This window comes from Papilio xuthus, unplaced genomic scaffold (assembly GCF_000836235.2).
Source record: "Papilio xuthus unplaced genomic scaffold, Pxut_1.1 DF825946.1, whole genome shotgun sequence".
In the NCBI taxonomy this organism is placed as follows: domain Eukaryota; kingdom Metazoa; phylum Arthropoda; class Insecta; order Lepidoptera; family Papilionidae; genus Papilio; species Papilio xuthus.
In genome coordinates this window covers 8,026,733-8,046,571 of record NW_013532703.1, presented here as the reverse complement: position 1 = coordinate 8,046,571, position 19,839 = coordinate 8,026,733, and the positions used below count along the sequence as shown (strand labels likewise).

Genomic DNA, 19,839 nt, shown 5'->3' with positions numbered 1-19,839 from the left:
ACTACTAACTTATGGAGAAATATATACCAAACCTGGTATTTACCAGGTTTCGTTAATACCAGGCATGGTTTATATGCCTCCAAAACCCGAAAATGAAAAAACAATAATCGCATAAATGAACCGTATTGCTTTACTGAAAACAGGGTTATTTTTTGAGTATATCAAGAGTGTCTGTTTCATTGTGACTTGCCCAATTTCTAAATACCAGGTTTGATTTTATTCGTATTTCCCGAAATGTACACATCATACAATACTTTTTAATAATTGTTTTTCTACACAAACAATTATTAAATTTATATGTATGGGAAGTCCTTTGCTCCTTAAGTACAGGTCTTCCTAGTTAAGGAGCCAAGGCAACATTGAATGTTGAATTTCGTGTGTATAACAATAACGATTTTTTCATTTTTTTTTTCATACTATATGGTTTAATTAATTAACTTTTAAAAATAATATGTTGTAGGACAAGCACAGTTTTCACAGAATTTATCAGTAAATCGTACATGATTAAAATTCAATTACAACGAATTGTCAATGTAATCATTAGCAGGGCACATACGCGCCGTGTACTACTGCCAATTAGCAACGATTCTACGTATTCGAGACAACAAAGAACACCATTTATACTCGTATGTACAAATTGTATTGTCTATTTATCTGTACTTTGTTCATTTGTTTCGTTATGCGATTCCTCAATGAAGTAACTGAGATTCACTTATCTGATTTTATTAGTTTAAATTATAAAATCCTCTACTTAGACCTAATTCGCACGGGCGTTTTTGAACACAGCGTTAAAACTCTTTAGCGGCTCTCGATGAACACTTTAAAATCACTCATGTTTCCTTCGGTCAATGTCCGAAACTCAACACTGCCCGATAAAAAAGAGTCGCGTTTTAAAAGTGCTTTTATATTAACACGCACTTAAAAAGGCATTTAATCTATTTAAACGCGTTTGTAACGCGCTTTAAAAAACGCCCGTGTGTATGTGGGCTAAACGTTTCAAATAAAAAAGTGAGCATCACTGATTTCGATCCGTCAAATATCTTGAGAAAATATTTCAACAAAGAATTATGTATGTTACTAACGTACGTTATAAATAATTTAATATTCTGAAATCGTTAGTCACAAATCATCGTGCTAAAGTTAAAGTTTTATAGAATTAATAAAATATTAAAACACATAACACTATGAATATGTACCAAACCTTACAATTTGCTCCATAAAACTCAGATTTTATGAAGGTAAAAAGATTCCATCCTACTAGCATACTGAATACTCAGTATCTGTACATAAATATTCCTCTACCCCATTTCCTTCCCGAAGCTACTTCCCTTCGATAACAGTTTCATCGACTATATTCAGATTCTAAAGGAAATCAAGGAAAAACGAAAAATAAATTTGTTTTGTCTGCATATACTATAGCATTTTTAATATTGTATATGCAGACAAAACAATTCTTATACAATTTATTTTATTACTAGCTAACGCCCGCTAGTCCGTCTGTGCGGAATTAAAAAAAACTTTATAAGTAGCCTATGTGTGCTTCCAGACTATTCTACACCTCTGCTAAATTTCATCAAGATTCGTCCAATTTTGGACATACCTTCAAATAAACATACCATGTAAACTTTCGCATTTATAAAATTAGTAAGATATGATTCTATAGTAATAAAATTTACGACAATAATTTGATGCGTACAAGTAATTTGCATTTTATTGCAAGTAGCATGGTCGATAATAACGATAAGAGTTTTTCAATCAAATCAAATGACTCTTGCACAAGAGTTTATCATCACTGAGTTATCGTGTTTTGTTTTTATAATATGCGAATCGCAATACTAAATCTACTCTAAGGGACTCCCTTAGTGGTCACTTCATGACTAAGTTCGGCAATAAAACATTAAACACTTGTCATATATCCTTTTGTTATAAAATGATTTGTAAATCCATAGCAATCCAATTTAAACAATTTTTATTCCGCCACGTGAATTTTTAACACAGTGATATCGTGTTTCAAGGGAATTCTAACATCCAATAACAACGCGGGAAAAAGGATGAGTAAATATATCAATGTACACAAATGTAACAATGCTCTATTGAAGCCCTCTTTAAAAAAACCTGTTTGTTTTTGACACGTGATAAAATTCAAACAAAGCTCGATTTGATAAACTCTTGTTATTTGATATAAATCGTTGAAATCAAAGCTTTATTTTTGTTTAATCTCGGCAACATATAAAATTAAATCAACCAACACACTAATATATAATAGTCCTGTAATTATTACTAAAGCTAATCAAATTTAGGTATCAGTATGACTGTTATGAATTTTCGATAACAGAATAATTTTTAGAACGATGAAAGCCCTCAAAAGACTTTGGGTAGAGTTCTATCATTAGCAAAATCTTCTGCTTAGAATTTAGCTTAACACACCAGTCTCTATAATTTGTCAAGACACCAGCAATATCTCTGAGTTCTTCTCCACAGTTAGTTTTATAACAATGGTATAGTCATTTGTTGTATTCCTCGTACTGATATATTATAGGGCAGAGCTTACTTTATGTGTCTGCATTAAGATCTGTATCGTCTGAGTTATTGAAGCAAATTTCCATTTGGACGTAGCCCGTTCCCCACGCGGCCGAGATGTATGGCTTTGACGGTACATGAATAGTTACAATATTGTGCTCCCAGCATTAAGTGCCGTCGACGCAATTCGCTGCGTTTGAATAAAATATCACCCGCTTCTAGAAGGTAGTTCGCGTATTGAAGTTTGCGATTGCTTTTTGAATGAAATAAGAACTACCTGCAAGGACTTTACTGGTGTGCGTTTTAGAATCGTTCGTGCTATTGTTGTTGGTTTCTTTCGCGAGTTTTATAAACTCATGATGTATAAACGTTTGCTTATCAAACGTCTGTTGCAAACATTGTTTCGAGGTCACCAAAGTTTCGTACACTCAAATCAAAGTGATTGCTCAATTAAAACGTAGTTGTTTACTCTATTGCAGCTCGATAATGTTTATGGCTTCTGTGTTTATTTTTCTAATCATTATTCCACGACCTTGGGCCTAGCACGAAAATTTCCTATGAGGTGTTCGTGAGGTTCTTCCAGATTATGTTCTACATCTAAACCAAATGTCATCAAGATCTGTTTAGCCGTTCTGCCTTCTAACGTCCATCCATTTTAACTTTCACATTTATAATATTTGTACAGCGTTCTTATCAGGCGTAAATTACAAGGGCAAATTTGGACCCCTTGTGATGTTGGTAAACTTCGGCTTTTTAGTTTTCTACAAATTATTCTTTTAGATCTAAGCTATCTAAAACATGTAAAGTATTTTAGAATTTATCAGGTTAAAGAAGTACGATGTACAGAGTATTTGGAATTGTTTTCTGGAACAATCAGCGTTGTCCACTGTTACGTAGGAGTGCATTATCTTGTTGCTGTGCTCTGCACGTCGCATTAGTTTATCACGAGTACGCCCGCCATTAACGTAAATTGCAGGTGCAATGAATCTCCCTACTTTTCTATAGCAATTTAATGCACACAGTCAGTCAGAAGAGAAGTAGAATAAAAAATAAAGTTATTCTTATGTTATGTAGTTATTTTACCTAACTATTTTCCATAAAAGATCTTAATACGTAAGTTACATAATAAATATTTTTATTTTGTTTCAGGTACGTTGGGATGTTATGAACGGGAATCCAAAAAATTATTATGAAAACTGCTTTCGCCATATGAGTAATACAGACGAATCCGAAAGTCACTTTATAAACACGTAAGGTTTTTTAAATAATATTTGAACGGATGATAGAAATCTAGATGTTATTTAAAACTTTAAATATTCAACGTATACTACAGAAATTCCATATGAAATTGTTTAAATAAACATCCCATAATACTTCCTTCATTAGGATGCTGGTTTGTGGTATTTATCCATTTACTGCTTCTCATAGCTTCTACGGATATTCAAATCGACCAAGAGTATAGACCTGCATTTCAACATCGACACTTTCTTTGCGCAATACTTTCACTACGAGAATGTACTAACAACGAAGTTCATCTTTTATTGGTCGCTGCAACCTTCCGCTGACACTTTTCACAACTCCATTATGATGGCCGGGCTAATGGTTATGTTGCTTTTAACATTTGCATCTGCGACCGTTTAATCCGAAATGCTTTTTAAACTCATTTAAAATCTTAATTAACTGATTCAATCGTTTTATACGTAAGGAATAAACATCACCATAGCGGCTACACTTTTAAAACCAGAATTATAATAATACAAATTATTTTTAGTCTTAAATAGATAATGGATAATTTCAGAAGGTTTAAATTTTCAAACAAATACTCCATTTCAGAACACTGTCGGCCTGCGTCAAAAAGATATATGGCTTTGAGAATTGGTTGGAATGCATAAATCGTCACAATATTGCCCTTTGAGAACGCCGGGAGGCGACGAAACGCTCCCGCTTAAACAAAGCATGACGGAATCCTCTGAATAACGTTTTATCCCATCTCATGTATTCTATTTCTGACTCTAATATTATGAATATAAATCATTGTTATGTTATAGATATACTCTTTGCTGTAATGATAAAACTAGATGAAAATAAAAACTATTTAATTATAAAGGACTAAATATGAACATTAAGTTTGCCATCTACTTACTATAGATACTATAGCTCAAGACAGACATTGAAAAGAATTCTTATATCTCGAGTACAAAAGTAAAAGTCTTATATATTACAAAATACGACTAAACTAAATGTAATGATCAATTTTATCCATTTTGACTCTACGCTGTGACTTGAACTTGGAGATTCTTCTTCATAATCTTCATCATCCTCGTTACTAACTTCATAACTATTATCTTCCATTTTATTTTGACTGAAAATAAAACATATTTATAAACAATATTCCAGCAAAATTTGTTAGGAATTAAAGTACAATTATAATACTTACTGATCTTTTGCAATTGCATCAATGATATATACAGTAACTAATTCCTTTGCATCTTTAGCGGTTACGAATTCTTCATGTAGAAAACTATCCCGTGGTACTTTTCGTATATCTGCATGTCTTAAATCGTGAGCCATCGCAAATATGTCTCTAGTATCTACTAATTTATCATTCAATGTGTAGTGTAATGTAACTTTTGTTGTGATTTTCTTTAAGTCATAAGGTGGAGGTCTTTCCCATCCGTATATTTGTAAATTTCTTGCTATCCCATAATTCCATCTTCTAAATGCTCTGTCTCTTATGTTCTGACCATAATGAGCGAATTGTTTGATAGATCCTCCTCCGATTAAATCCACGTCAACCTCACTGGTCGTCTGTAGTATTAACATACGAATTAAAATATGAAGTCTATTATTCTATTAAGTACACTAGCAGTCGCCTGCGATTTCGTCACCTCAGAAAAAAGTTGCATATATGTGCCCGTATGCATCAGCTACCTTCCCAACGAAATCACGTCACGTTACGAAATCGGCCTAGCCGTTTTTTTTTATAACAGAAGGGGCAAACGAGCATCGGGAACACCGAGGTGTTCAACGACGCCCATGGACATCAGCAATACCAGAGGAACCGCAAAAATTTCCCTGAACAAAGGAAAACTTGCGTATTTACGACTTTCTTGTGTGTTTCTTTTTCGATATTACATACAGACACTCCGATTTTATTAATTGTATAGATCTAAGCAAACGAAACTCTGATACAAAGGTATTAGACAAATATAATGCTACATTTTATTCTTACCAGTTCAATTTTGTCACTCAATGATTCGCAAAGGTTTTGAGAATGAAGGTAGTTGAGGCAGATGCTAGTAGTATTGATATCCAAAGCCACGGTGGAATTAGGTGGATAAAGCTCCACGTAGCCCAATGACACTCCAACAGACTGGCAAAAACAACATATGACATTGTTTGACGCTTAGAACATTGTTCCTTGCTTTCATTGAGACATTATAATAAATTACATTATGTAAAATACTTACATATATCATGTCAGTGAGCCGGGAAAACTTTAAGAGTTGCTGATTTGGAAAGTGACTCTGATATCCCACAGGACCCAATAAATGGGCAGAGATAAATTTTCTATTAAATTCTGGCCTCATGCTCGCTAGGACCAAAAAATTTGTGGCACCTTGCGAGTGACCAATGAAATGCAAGGCATCTTGTTTCGTGTGATTTAATATATAATTAACGATCGCAGCGACGTCGTATCTTCCGATATCTTCGAATGTAAAATCGAAAAATTGCAACTTTTCAGTATTGTCGTCTGCGTCAAGTTTAAGATGACGTCGTGAATTCTTTGTGCCTCTTGCATTTCCTAACCAAACGTCGTAACCGGCGTCTGCTAAGTGGTAACCTATAATAGTGGTATGTATATCTATAATTTGATTTGATTATTGCTTATTATAACAACTAAAGTAACTCTTAAGGTCTAAGAATTAAAATTCCTGCAATTTTCGGGTCTGCGGAAGTTAAAATTTCGTACAGGATTTTATTCTCATTCTTACTTTCCCAAATATTCTTAATTTAGTCGAATAAAAAATTATACATGTATATAAAGAAAGGACAGTTTAAATCAGGCTTGATTTTAGTCTTCTTAAAAAGTGTATTTGGCGGAGGAAGGAACGCATAGAAAATCTCTTTCTGTGCATCATCTTCTCCGTCGAATAAAGTCGACAGCGGTCGCATCGCTATTTTGGTTAACATAGGTCACTTTCTCGTTTGCCTCCTTATAGTACAAAAAAATTCAAGTATATAGTTCAAAGAAGCAATCAAAAACGATAAATATAAACACTTATGTTTACCCATGCTATATTCAGATCCATAGATAGTGAATGAGTTAGAAGCACCGAGTAATCCGTGCATAAAGAGAACTATCGGTCTATTTGCGTCACCCGAATCTTCGTTCTTTCGATAAGGAATTCTATGGACTTCTAAAATATACTCGTCTTCAGTAATAACATCATGTGCTTCTGCACGATATCCTTCGGCTAAGATGTTTTTAATCTGAAATATAAATTTTTAATGTAGTTAATTCCTAACATCCAGTCTCTGAGTGCCACTGTTATAACATAGCTTTAACGACATACGGTGGGTTTCTGAGACCAAAAGCTCCGTTTAAAACATATTGTTATGTCAACAGAGATGACGTTGATGACGAGATATGATTTAACCAGAGATTTTGATCTCAGAAACTAACAGTAACATTTATTTTAAGATGACACATATTCCTAATCTGAATTCGTTTTTTTTTTCTTTCAAAAAGAAAGCCAGATATGGATGGAAGATACGTCAAACTTGATTTGTTTTCTGCGTCTGTTTCTGGGTTTATAAATTCTGCTTTAGTTTGTTTTATTTTTTCTTTCTAGTCCAACACTTAAGTTTACTAAAGAATCATCTAGAACTATCTGCTTAGTTATTTGATAACTTACCGTTACATAAACATTGCGTGATGTTACGTTCTCTGTGGGCAGCGCGGCGACGCCCGCTACCGTTGCGATCACGCACAGAGCCCACCACATCGTGATTAGACAAACGTCCTTATACACCTTTCAATAACATATTTATACTTCACATATAATCTTTACAACTGGCACATTATTATGTATACTTATAGACTCAATTCTGTACGGATTACAAATACGGTATACGCTAAAATAGATTTTTTTCGCAGTTGAAATAAAAGCGAAATTCCCTAAAATTTATTTTTATACGCCGAGCAATATGTTTTGTGATTCACACTTTTATTAATGCAATACTATTTTTTATGGGCCATTTGTTGTTCACACGCTCACGAATGGATAAATCCATATATTATTGGATTATGTGATTACGCTATTTTATTTAATATTTCTGTGTTGAATTTATGAATATACATCGATTTGTCACATTTGCGAAAAGCTATTTATTGAAAATAATTACAGATTGGGGTTATTATTTATTAATTAGTATTATGCCTATACAAATATTTTAATTTATACAAAACAAATATTTTATTTTAATTTAACAGATTGCAAGTCAAGTGCTTGACCCCTGAGCGTCGGTGGCTCAGGGGTCAAGCACTTGACTTGCAATCTGCAGGTCCTGGGTTCGAATCCCGCCATGTAGTGTTTTTAGATTTCCGATTTACATATGTACATTTATCCAACGTTCTTACGATGAAGGAAAACATCCTGCACATATCTGAGACGAAATTCAAAGATATGTGTGAAGTCAACCAACCCGCACTGGGCCAGCGTGGTTGACTATGGCCTAATGACCCTTAACTTAGGGTAGGCTCCGAGCACCTCGGTGGGGACGTATAGCGAGCTGATGATGATGATTAATTTTATTTATTGTCGGCTTTACCTTTGTTTTAGTATCTGCTACAAATGAATGTGAAGAATTAAGAAGCTGCATTCGTGAGATACTTTACAATGAAGAGATGGTGAATTTTGTGTTAAAAACATTTTCTCGATGTAAAAGAGATTTTAAATGGTAAATAACATCATTGGCTGCCTCTGAGGTGGCTTTACCGACTTTAAAGGATTTTAATGCTTTTTGAAATACGTAATTGTAAAATTACAAAGGGGACTGTTTTGGAACGCTTATTTTAATGTACTGAGATTTGAAGTTAATACATTTAATAAGCATATTTACGATCAAAAGGTTTTGGAACAAAAACAACGACATTTATATTTATACCTTTCATTTACAGAACTCATTAAGCGTAGAAAGTTTGTTTTTATTTTCATAAAATTCGCCAATTCATCTTAAAACGTAAATCATCTTATCGTTACAATATCATAAATGCGAATGTCTGCACGGATGGATGTTTGTCAGAAGGTATCTCAAGAACGACTGCACGGATCTCTCTGAAATTTTGCATAGATTAGTCTGAAACTTAGTCTGAAAGAACACATAAGCTGCTAATTAAGTTTTTTTTTTCATTCCGCAAACGGAGTCGTCGTTGAAAACTTGATATTTAGAGTTGACTTGAGGTAACTTGATTTTATGACAAACTGACTTGATGTTATAAAGTTGTAAATCGAAGTTATGACATAAAATTCTAGTAATAGCAAAATTGATTGATTACGCTTGATCGATGCAAAATTTCACAGCCGAGCGCGCGACCATTTTAATCTGTAATTAAGCTTTTATTAAAAATCGTTTAACACACGAAGCGTGAATAATTATTGACGTATCGTTGAGCTGATGTAATTAGGAATTTTATTACTATTTAAATCATTTTGTACTATACGTGATTTCTGGTTTAGCAAAACAAATCTTACTAATATTATAATGCGAATTTATAGATGGATGGATGGATAGATGGATGGTTGTTTGAAGGTATCTTCAGAAAGGCTGAACGATCCGATGAAATTAGCCATAGATGTAGAACATAGTCTGGAAGAACACATAGGCTGTTAATATATTTTTTTCGTTTCGCGCGGACGGAGTCGCGGGCGACAGCTAGTAGAATCTTAATGCTGGTGGAGTTTCAAATTAGGGAATAAAAACTCTATAATATCGAGTAATCTACCACTTGCTTGTTTACCAACTTCTTGTAGTTATGGTGTAAAATAGAACACTTGAATAAATAAAAGTTTGAAAAAAGTTTCGCTTAAGCGTTCCCACTTTTCAATTTCTTTTCGCTGTAGATAACCCGTCAAGCCCTCAAACAAAGTGGAAAGCGTTCCTCATCTAACTGAATTAAAACTTCCGAGAGCGGCCCGAAAGAAAGTTAAATAGTACACGGAACAAACAAACAAACTTCGCCTCTATGAGTAACGAGGAAACTTAGCGAGATCCGCGCGGACCGATTTTGCGTATTAAAATTTTATAAGACGGATTATGGTCGTTTAAAAAAGTTCCTATGGAATAATTTGCTTGCCCGAGAGGTTTATGAAGGGACATTATTTCGAGAGACTCCATTTGCTTAATAGAAGAAATTCCAAAGTTTTCCGTCTCTATATGTATTTCTTTGCATCTAAAATATTCAGCAAGTATAATAAAAGTATAACAAACTTGGTGGCGCTCAGAAGCTGCCGACATGAAGGCAATCGAGCTGACATGGCCTGGGACCAAACGCAGAGCCCAAGATAGAGCGAACTGGCGGCGCACTGTGGACGCCGTCTGCCCCACTAAGGGGACATAGAAATTTAAATCATGATAAAAATTAATGTAAGACTAAAGAAGCGTTAGAAGTTATTAATCCGACAATGACAATAACACGATTATTCAATGTTTCAACATAGATCTGCATACATTTACAAATGTTCAGTCTCGAGCACAAATAAATAAATCATGCATATTTCATTGTCCGGTATTGAAATCTGCAGAACGATAAAATGGTGGAATAGGTGTGGTTAAGCCGTTGATTGACAGCGACTGAGCGTTTGCGGCGCGGTGGCGCGCTTGTTACCGGACCGAAATATCCCGCTGTTCCTATGTCACGTTCCACATTGATGAAGTGGTTGAAAAAAACTATTCCTCGACTCTCGGATATGCTAAAGTTGTTAACATGCTATCGTTTCATCGTCGTAAAATATCTATTTAATATTTTTTAACCCTTGCAAATTGACTCATGATCGATTTAAAACTTTTATTATTAATGATTACTAAAGTTTTTATTTATTGACTAGCTGTCGCCCACGGTTCTGTATGTGTTCTTCCAGACTATGTGCTACATGTGTGCCGTTCTGGAGATACCTTTAAGGAAACATCCATCCATCCATGCAAACGTTCACATTTATAAGATAACTTTAAAATAGATCGCAACATTCGCATTTATAGTAAGAAAGTAAGAATTCCTTGAGGGATTATTTTTAATCAAAGTAATGGAAACCCACCTAAATATTTAACGTAATATATTCAATTTTTATCTACATATAACATACCATTTACAAAATACCTCTAATTTGCATGACGGTATTGTATCCCTGACTTATAGAGTTTTGTGATGTATTGTTTTAGTTGTTTGCGAACTTTGGTAATAAGGCACGGATTTAGATTTGATTTATAATAAAACTTGTTTATGCTCGGATTTAGCTTATTTGTTAATTTCTATTTATGAATACATTACTGTTAAGTTAAGAAAACTTTTCTTGTTCATGATTGCGAAGCAGAAAAAAAAATATTATAACGAAGTTTGTATGGATCTTGGTTTTGTTTTAATACCAATAGTATGATCTAATTGCAATAGATGGCGTTGTCATAAAAAATGTAATGTATCAATAATCAATATCTTGGAGTCAAACTTTTATCTATCAAGCAATTTCGTGTCAAATCTCAGCTATGTTAGTTAAATATTGGGTTTGCTGCCGACACTGTACAAAAACTTGCTCAACTAATACAATAATTATATTATAATAAGAGTAAAAAATGTTATGCTTAAAAATAAGCGAAAAGAATTGAAGTCGCCTCACAGCGTGCCGGTCCAATCCTCTGTAGCCACTACAAAAAGAACACTCGGACGTTCCAATTCGCAGCAGCAATTGTCGATAGTGGGCACCCTTTTGTCTTTTTAATTTGAAAACTACATTTCCAGATAAAAGCTTAGGTATTGAAGGAAAAGAATTTATAAAGGTGAACACACATAGTGATAAGAATCTGCTGACACATTTGCATTAATTGTTGTCTCTATTTTTTTAAAGAGAACGAAAGTGATGGCTATAGTGAACTGTTTCAATATTGGAAAACCACGGAGACATAACATTTACAGTTCAGGTGTTTATAACTGAATCACTTGAAGTAAATAAAGCGAGGCGACGTCGGGCGCTATAACGACGCTGCAAGGGGCGCTATCAGGAAGCAATTTATCAACCTCCATACACCCTCCCTATTGCTTTATCGATAACGCCTCGCGCTAGTTAAGAGATAGACTACAAGTAGTGCTTCAAACCTATAGTGTTGTACATAGAGTATCGATATTATTATAGAGTTAACTAGTGTTGTCTTCCCACTTCTGTTTATCGAATTTATTACCTAAAACAAAGAATTAACTATTTACCAGTTTACTAAGGCTATTTTACTAATTAAATTAGGGCAGTAAATTAGCAATTTTTTATAGACCTAGTGTTTATAAATCCGAGTTTTATGCAATCACAATCATGTGCAGTAGGCACTACATATTTGAAAAATAAAAATGTAATGAGGAATTAAATCATATGATGTTTTTGCTGGTAGATTCTGTAAGTTTGATTCATTATAGTGTTGTGGTGAAACTATACAGGGTGTGTAACAGTTATGTAAACCGAAAAGGTCTAAACAATCCTTTAGACTCTAAAGGTTTGTATTCCATTCATATATATTTAATATAATTGTTAGTTAAGGTCGATGGTAAAATTCGTGCGTTCAAAATGATACACTACATGTAGGTTTTCTTTTATAAATCCAGTTACTTAACTGGGCTTTGTTAAACGGGTTAAAATTACGCGATGAAAACTAATTATAATTTCTATGAATACAAATAATTCAATATTGTACCACGATTTATATTATTTTGATCTTATAATATTGTAATTATGCTTTACTATATTTGAAAAACCTATTGATTAATTATCTCATAAGAGTTACCGTGGGTTTCTGAGACTAAAATATATGTTTTGTCAAACATGATTGACATGGGTTATGACATGTTTTATATATCGATTTTGGCCTCAGAAACCTACGGTTAATAAACCATACCTTATCGTTCCGTTTTATTTAAATAATAAGCGACTATAGTTTACCCAGACGACCAGTTAAAAATAGCTTGCAAAAATTTTATACACCTTAAACCACACACAAATAAACTGTCTTTATATAAACAGAGCTCTACAATTTTCAAGCAGTCGATAAATAAATGTATCGACGTCCTGTCACCTCGGCCGTTTAAGAAAATGGCGTCGCAAGCAACCCTCGCAACGAAAAGATAAGGCTTGTGACACATGCAAGCTATAAAATATCTGCCACTTACATATTATAAGATGTTTTGGATATTCGTATTCACGGTTTTGTCCATATAAAGAATTATGTTTACTTTCCATTGCCGAAACAATCGTATTTAAATGAATATATTGTGGTTATGAATGAAATCAATGGAATTTAATAGCGGTAAAAGAGGTTTCAAAATCAAGTTAAATATAATTCCAAAAGGGGATAGTTAAAGATCCATTTTCACGCTCACGTAAATATAGATTAAACTTTAAATTTCGTTCAATTTAACTTAATATGCGGAACTCCATTAATCTCGTATTCTTAGCATATGCGTGTTATTCTGTCAAACTAATGCACTTGCAAAGCTAAAGTTCTCCTGATCTTGATTAATGTTCCTTCTTGTAAGCAAATTGGACCGCTACTGCTATGATCGATCGTGGAAATATTAGAAAGCGTACATAATTTTCTTTTGATATGTTTTGTTAAGAAGTATATGTTTAAAAAATTGACATATAGCAAAAGCTATCACCGTAATCCAGAATATTGATAAACTTGCCTCAAGTCTGTCTGAAAAATAAAAAATAAATTACAGCTTGATACCTTCACGCGTTTTTTGAAAAAAAAAGGTCTTAGCAGACAGACGGACGGACAACAAAGTGATCCTATAAGAGTTCCGTTCTTTTCCTATGAGGTACGGAACCTTAATGAAATCAGAACTGACTTAATCCAAATATACTTATTATAAATTGATTAAGATGTTTGAAACATAATCTGTAAAGAAAAGAAAATTATAACCTGTCAAAACTGGCAGCAAATGAATTTACAAATGACATTTTCTACATCATAAAATAAATTAATTCATTTCTATCCTATTTTACAATGACCAAAATGACGATACCGCGTGATAATACAGAGAATCCGCCATGCCCGCAGTGTCGATTACTGAGAAAATCGTTCGTATTGATTGCTATGTCAGCGGTGATGCCCATCATAGTCTTCAGCGCTTTATTGCTTCTGATGGACGTTGGGAACATGGATATGGAATACCGCAGTGTGGGCAGTGTCATCATAGAATCAGTTGCAGGAATACTACATGTGCAACTCTTCGTAGCAACAGCATTGCTCATCGCAAGCGTGACAAGACGACGACGAATATATAAATATAGGATGTGGTATCTTATTTTCCATGTGTTCGTTATGGCATTGTCTTTTGTAGCGTCGGTGGTTCTTACCATTATTAACGAATCGTACAATTTGCTTGGAGCTACTGTCATTATTATTTTGTTATACTTCTATGTTGTTTTTAATTTTTTGAATGTAATTAGATATAAAATGTGTTCGGATAAATAAAGTTTATGTTGGAATATTTCGCTTTTTTTACTAGTAAACATTTATTTTTATTCCATAGAGGAAGTTGCTTGAAATGCAATTTGTCATTTCCTTTACAAAAATAATACGCTCTTAACAAATTCAATCAAGATCGAAAGCAGTAAAAATCTCTCCGAAGACAACGACCGTAACATTCTGCAGAGCAAATTTCTTCTTGCATTTCTCCGAGAAGTCACACCCAATAACTTTTTCATGTTAAGTGTACGGACTCGTAAAAAATGAATAAAAACTTTACTGGAGCTTCGTCCATTGACGGCAGTAAACGCTGGCTCACTGCCGACGGCCACTACGTTTTCTAAACTATAGATTTCTTTGCCAATATCTGAACATTTATGTTCTACACGAAATATGATTTTTTTTAGGATGAATAAGCGCATAACGACGATTCCACCTGATATTATGTGTTGATAGTGTTGATGGTGTCGAAAGACGTGCTACGTGCTGGTTAAGTAAAGGCATATAAACGTTATTCTTGAAAAATCTGACGTCATAGTTTTCCGGACGCTAATCTGACGCTGGCAAAAAAATACAATCCCTTAAAATTATTCTGGTATTAACTATCATTCATCTATTCTTTTTGTCGCCACCATACCAGTTTTTCCGCTAGACTTCTGGGTTTCTTGTCTTTAACACCACTTATTACAGTTCTACCACTTTTATTAACAATAAATTTAGAAAAGAATTACGTTGTCTTACATAGGTAAGAAGTGAACATTTAATTTCACCTTTCCTATCCTATAGTCGTAATCTGAAATCGATTACGAATTTAATTCATTCCCGAGATTGTTCCTATTCAGGAGCACCGCTTGGTTCTGTGCTTCATTTTATTTAGTTTTGCGAGAGAATAGCTGTTTCGTTTGGCTCTACCGTCAGTCTTGCATTGACCGCCAACTTGATTCGTTGTGCTTTGTAATTGGATCGAATTGGTAGAATTCATTAGGAATTCTAATGATAGGTTTGTTTTAATTAAACATTAGAAGTACATGCTTTAAAGATGTTGTTACGATCTCCGTGTTTAGTGGAATCGAAAATAATAATTTTCATATTTAAATGTTATGAATAAAATATATTATAGAATTATCAAAAACAGTCCCCTTACTACTACTTAAAGAGGACCCCTCTATATAAATACATGAATTTTCTTTCATTTCATCAGTTTTAATCCTAATCAAATTAGTAGAATCATCACCTGCAATAATATCGATTTATAATTGCAATCGAGCACAAATAAATCAGATATGGTTTCAATTTAGTTCATAAATCTCCGGTCAGCTCCGAACGCTTGACATTACCCCGGCCATTGTAATCGATTTTATCTCTCGACCAATGTAATCGATTCTGTCTCGTGTATTGTAATCGATTTTGTCGCTGTTTGATTGTTTAACAGAAACTTCTTAAATGCGTAATATTCGATTTGTTTTATCATGTGTATTGAAATTCAATTAATAAATCAGCAATTTTGGATTTATAATATTATATTTTTTTTAAATTTGACCTTCAATAGATTGTATGAAAAAAGTTTAATATTTTTTTGAATTTGATATCCATCTATAAAATGCGTTTGTTAGCTTTATTATAAGTACTTTATTGTCAAAAATATATGTTATACTATACCAATCCGTTTAGTAAAATTGAAGGATAATTTTTGGCAAACAATTTTCGCCTTCGGGGGATTGAGTTAATTTTCTTATCACGCTTTGCTTTTACAATTTCGATTTGCATTAGCATTTACGAGACATCTTAGACTTAATAACTTATAAAATCAACCTTGCAAATACTTAATAAAATTAAAATTGTTGAATTGAATAAAATGACTATTAATTAGCTAGATTCTTGTAAATGATTGGATAATTGTATAAGAAAGAACAGCTCAGTAAAGTCGCTTCCTTTTTAATTTACTTCATCTCTATTTTTTTTTGTTTTCGTAAATGTCTAATTTCTCACATGATCATAAAAGTTTTAAACAGAAATGTGAACAGTTAACATGACAAATAAAAGCTAAAAGATTGTTATTCAAGATGGATGCCTCTTCTTTTAAAATAAATGTTACTTGAGAAGTAACGCGTTTTTCGTCTTTTCTTATTCCAACTTAGACAATGTTTTAAGAAGATGTAATGTTATTACCATGTTTTTAAACTTTTGTCACTTAACTTTTTTATTTAAGTATGTTCTTACTGCGTTTTATGATAACATTTATTTATGGGAAATGAAATACTAACAATTATATAGATACTAGCTGTCGCCCGCGACTCCGTCCTCGAATAAAAATGAAACATTATAACTAGCCTATGTGTTCTTCCAGACTATGTTCTACGTGCCAAATTCATCAAAATCCGTACAGCCGTTCCGGAGTTCATCCATCTATCCATCTAAACATTCACAATATTAGTAAGATATATAATATTTTCCGTATGAAATTTAATTTTTAATGACCTTCAATTTATTCCATTTTGAATATATACGGTACAAATTCTGCAAATGCTGCTTGCCACAAAACGAAGTAATACTTGTGCAATGATCTGCAGCGATTCGTGCTGTTTGTTAAAGTCAATATTATATCCTATGTTCTTTTGCTTCAAGCTTATTTCATTTGATATCGTAAGTTGTTTAGACAAAATGATGAACTCACTAATACGTGAATTTCTTCGCGAAAAAGTGCTTCTAAAGATTTCACTTCGAAGACAGTGTTAGTAGTGGATTTGTCATACTAAAAAATCTCACAACTATTCTCTTCAGTGGCTAACAGTTTAGTAAACAGCTTGACCAATTAAAAGGAGATGTACATTAGAACATACAGTTTATTTACTGGATAATAATCAGTCATTTCATTAATTCGTTTGTTTATTTCTTCGTTAATTTATGAGAAATTGTGCTTCAGTTTCACACCTCTCTTGTGTAGAACTATTGTTACACATGCCATTTGGTAGTCTTTGATAGATGGTGGCACAGGTGAGGGCTCCACGTCTGCGTTGCGTTTATTTTGTATGATTTATGAGAATAGTGAAATGCGATATGAATATTTTTTATTGGATACGAGATATATTTCTAACAAGTTTTCTTTAAGTGATGAGTATTATTTTAAGCATGGGATTCCATTGCTTTAAAAAAATTGTGATCGTAAAGAATTAATTTAAATTTTGTGTATGTTTCAGGAAAACAAACCCAGTGTAAATTACATAGTGCAGTAGCAAATCTATTCAAATCTAACAATGACTTTGTTCTTAGTTTTGATATTTCCTATGATAACTAAAAATTAAAATTGTAAATAAAATACACATTGTATTTTGTGTTGGAGATTCCACAACGATTTAAAGCAAATATTTCGTTGTTCGAACAACAAAGTGTTTCGTTTCACGAACATGTTCGTGTATTCAATACGTTACCAGTGTTTGTCAAACAGCTTGAGAATTTTCCTACTGATGTGCCTTTCCTATAGTGCATATCGATCCGTTTGCCACTCGTTAGCTTAACTTTACAGTTTTGTAAAACAGGTTAAATAGTACTTATTTATTTGTCAATTTGGTTGACTATCAAAATTAGGGTTGACAAGCCTATGGCCTAGTCAACCCAGGCCAGTTCTGTAGGCCCTGGGTCCCTCGGTAAGCACTTTTGTCATACAGTTTTAGGTCTGGAATTTCAAGGCTAATCAACAAAATTCACTGAAGTTTAGATAATTTTGTTAATATTAATATGATAGGGTTATTGTATTAAAGTTTAGGTTTAAGCCAATAAGAGTTGCCAAATTGTTATCAAGGCCGGCTCATCGAGGGGACACTCTCACGTCGAGTGACGGAGCCTTCGTTAGACGATCGAAATCAATTTACGTCCTCAACGCCTAGTTATGTCCCAATTTCACGTCGATTAAGCCACTTTATTGATATAAACATAAACACTTTGTATATAAGCTTACTGACTTCAAGGTAAGTGTCAATTTAATGGAGTCACTTCTCTGTCTAATCGTTGGTTTCTGAGAACAAAACATATCGTTATCCCTCTCATTTATCTTTGACAAAATAGACAGAAATAACGATGTGTTTTAAAATAGGATTTTGGTTTTTGAAACCCAAGATTAGGTGATTATTTTTTAGCAAAACTGAAAATATTGTTAGCCGCAAATCCGTCGGTAAAAAGGAAGAGTAGTTTCTTAAGCTTGTTACCATACTAATACGGTATCGATTTTCATAACAAAAGAGCACTCAAAGGTTAACGATACGGTAACCCAATATATTTTGAAGTATACATAAATCTATAATAAGATTTTTAGAATAAGTATAGTTAAAATACCTTTTTCGCATATTTTTAAATCGACTGGAAGTTTTTTTTAATATATTTTAAATTGTCAACTGTAGAGTGTCAGTGTTCGGAAGTCATTAGAGTTAAGTGACCGAGTCCCGAGGGTGCGGCGGCGCGATTGTCCTGTACAAATCGATTTATCTCACTATCCTGAAGTTTGTGTCTAATAAAAACATTGTGTTTTAGAATCGCACACTAAGTTTTACTTTTATTTAGTTCTAGAAATCTTGTCGGTAACTTGTTCTGATAGTTTTTCGAATTATATCCTTTATGTAGAAACAAAGCGAATTTAAATCATGTTGTTAAATTTAATGAAGTTGTCGAGAAAATGAATTTTCAAATTGCTTACTTTGGTTCTAATATTTTCATGTTGACGCCACAAAAGTAAGTCTACACAAAGATGAGTGATAATACGGTCAAAGTTACTTGAGCTTACTAAATGATGGTAGCCAGGAATTTTTTTGTCGTGGATCTTTAGATGGTATTGCTTATTTAAATAAAAACAATTCGCATTTTCCAACAATAAAAGCATCTCATCTCTCAACTGAGATAGTAAAGTTAAACGAGCCATTAGTCGGCACCGACTGATAGATGGCGCCACACGTAGAGTCTGACAGTTCGCGTCAGCACAAGCACTTACTTCGCTTGATATATGACTATGTCGATCTATACAGGGAAAACCCCTTTCTTATATAACCTCTTACAAGACGCGTAAATATTTAAGGAGTAAAAAAGATATGAGCACTATATAGACCTCATATATTATATTTTGCTGTCATGCCGATATAGAGACGAAAATTTACATTGTCACTTGACCTTAGCTATTTATATGGCTAAGGTCAATATTATCTAACAATAAACAATCCGAATAATCATAAAGCAGACGTGAAAAAAAAAATAAAGTGAGAAATGACAGAATAGGACAAGCCAGAACACAATTTATTTTACCACACAAAAAAGTATTTTGCTATTTGTTAGTAGAAATTTGAATCGCAAATAAACACTTTATTTAAAACATTACACTCTCGGCAGAAACGAAGCTAAACTATGTTAAGATCTTATATAATTGTAGTAGGTACAAGAAATTCTGTCATTTAACAGTTTCGCATAATATTACCTCCAAGTGGGAAAATTCTTTTAAAAGGTAAATGACACCATGTAATATTTAATCTACATAAGTATATGGTACTAGCTGTCGCCCGCGACTCCGTCAGCGCGGGATTAAAAATAGATGTTGGCCGATTCTCAGAC

The 19,839-nt window shown here is 33.4% G+C and overlaps 2 protein-coding genes across 3 annotated transcripts in view; one reads left to right on the top strand and one right to left on the bottom strand.

Annotated features, from left to right (window-relative positions):
- Sdc (Syndecan) overlaps positions 1-19,839 on the top strand; it is a 182,415-nt gene that overhangs the window by 108,232 nt on the left and 54,344 nt on the right. The gene's annotated exons all lie outside the window — the stretch shown is intronic.
- LOC106124451 (lipase 3) lies at positions 4,694-7,544 on the bottom strand. The gene is made up of 6 exons (XM_013321127.1): positions 7,440-7,544; positions 6,813-7,014; positions 5,991-6,364; positions 5,753-5,893; positions 4,958-5,328; positions 4,694-4,882 (listed from the first exon to the last, which is right to left on the bottom strand). The coding sequence occupies exons 1-6, from the start codon at positions 7,527-7,529 to the stop codon at positions 4,732-4,734; spliced, it is 1,329 nt and encodes a 442-aa protein (XP_013176581.1). The 5' UTR covers positions 7,530-7,544; the 3' UTR covers positions 4,694-4,731.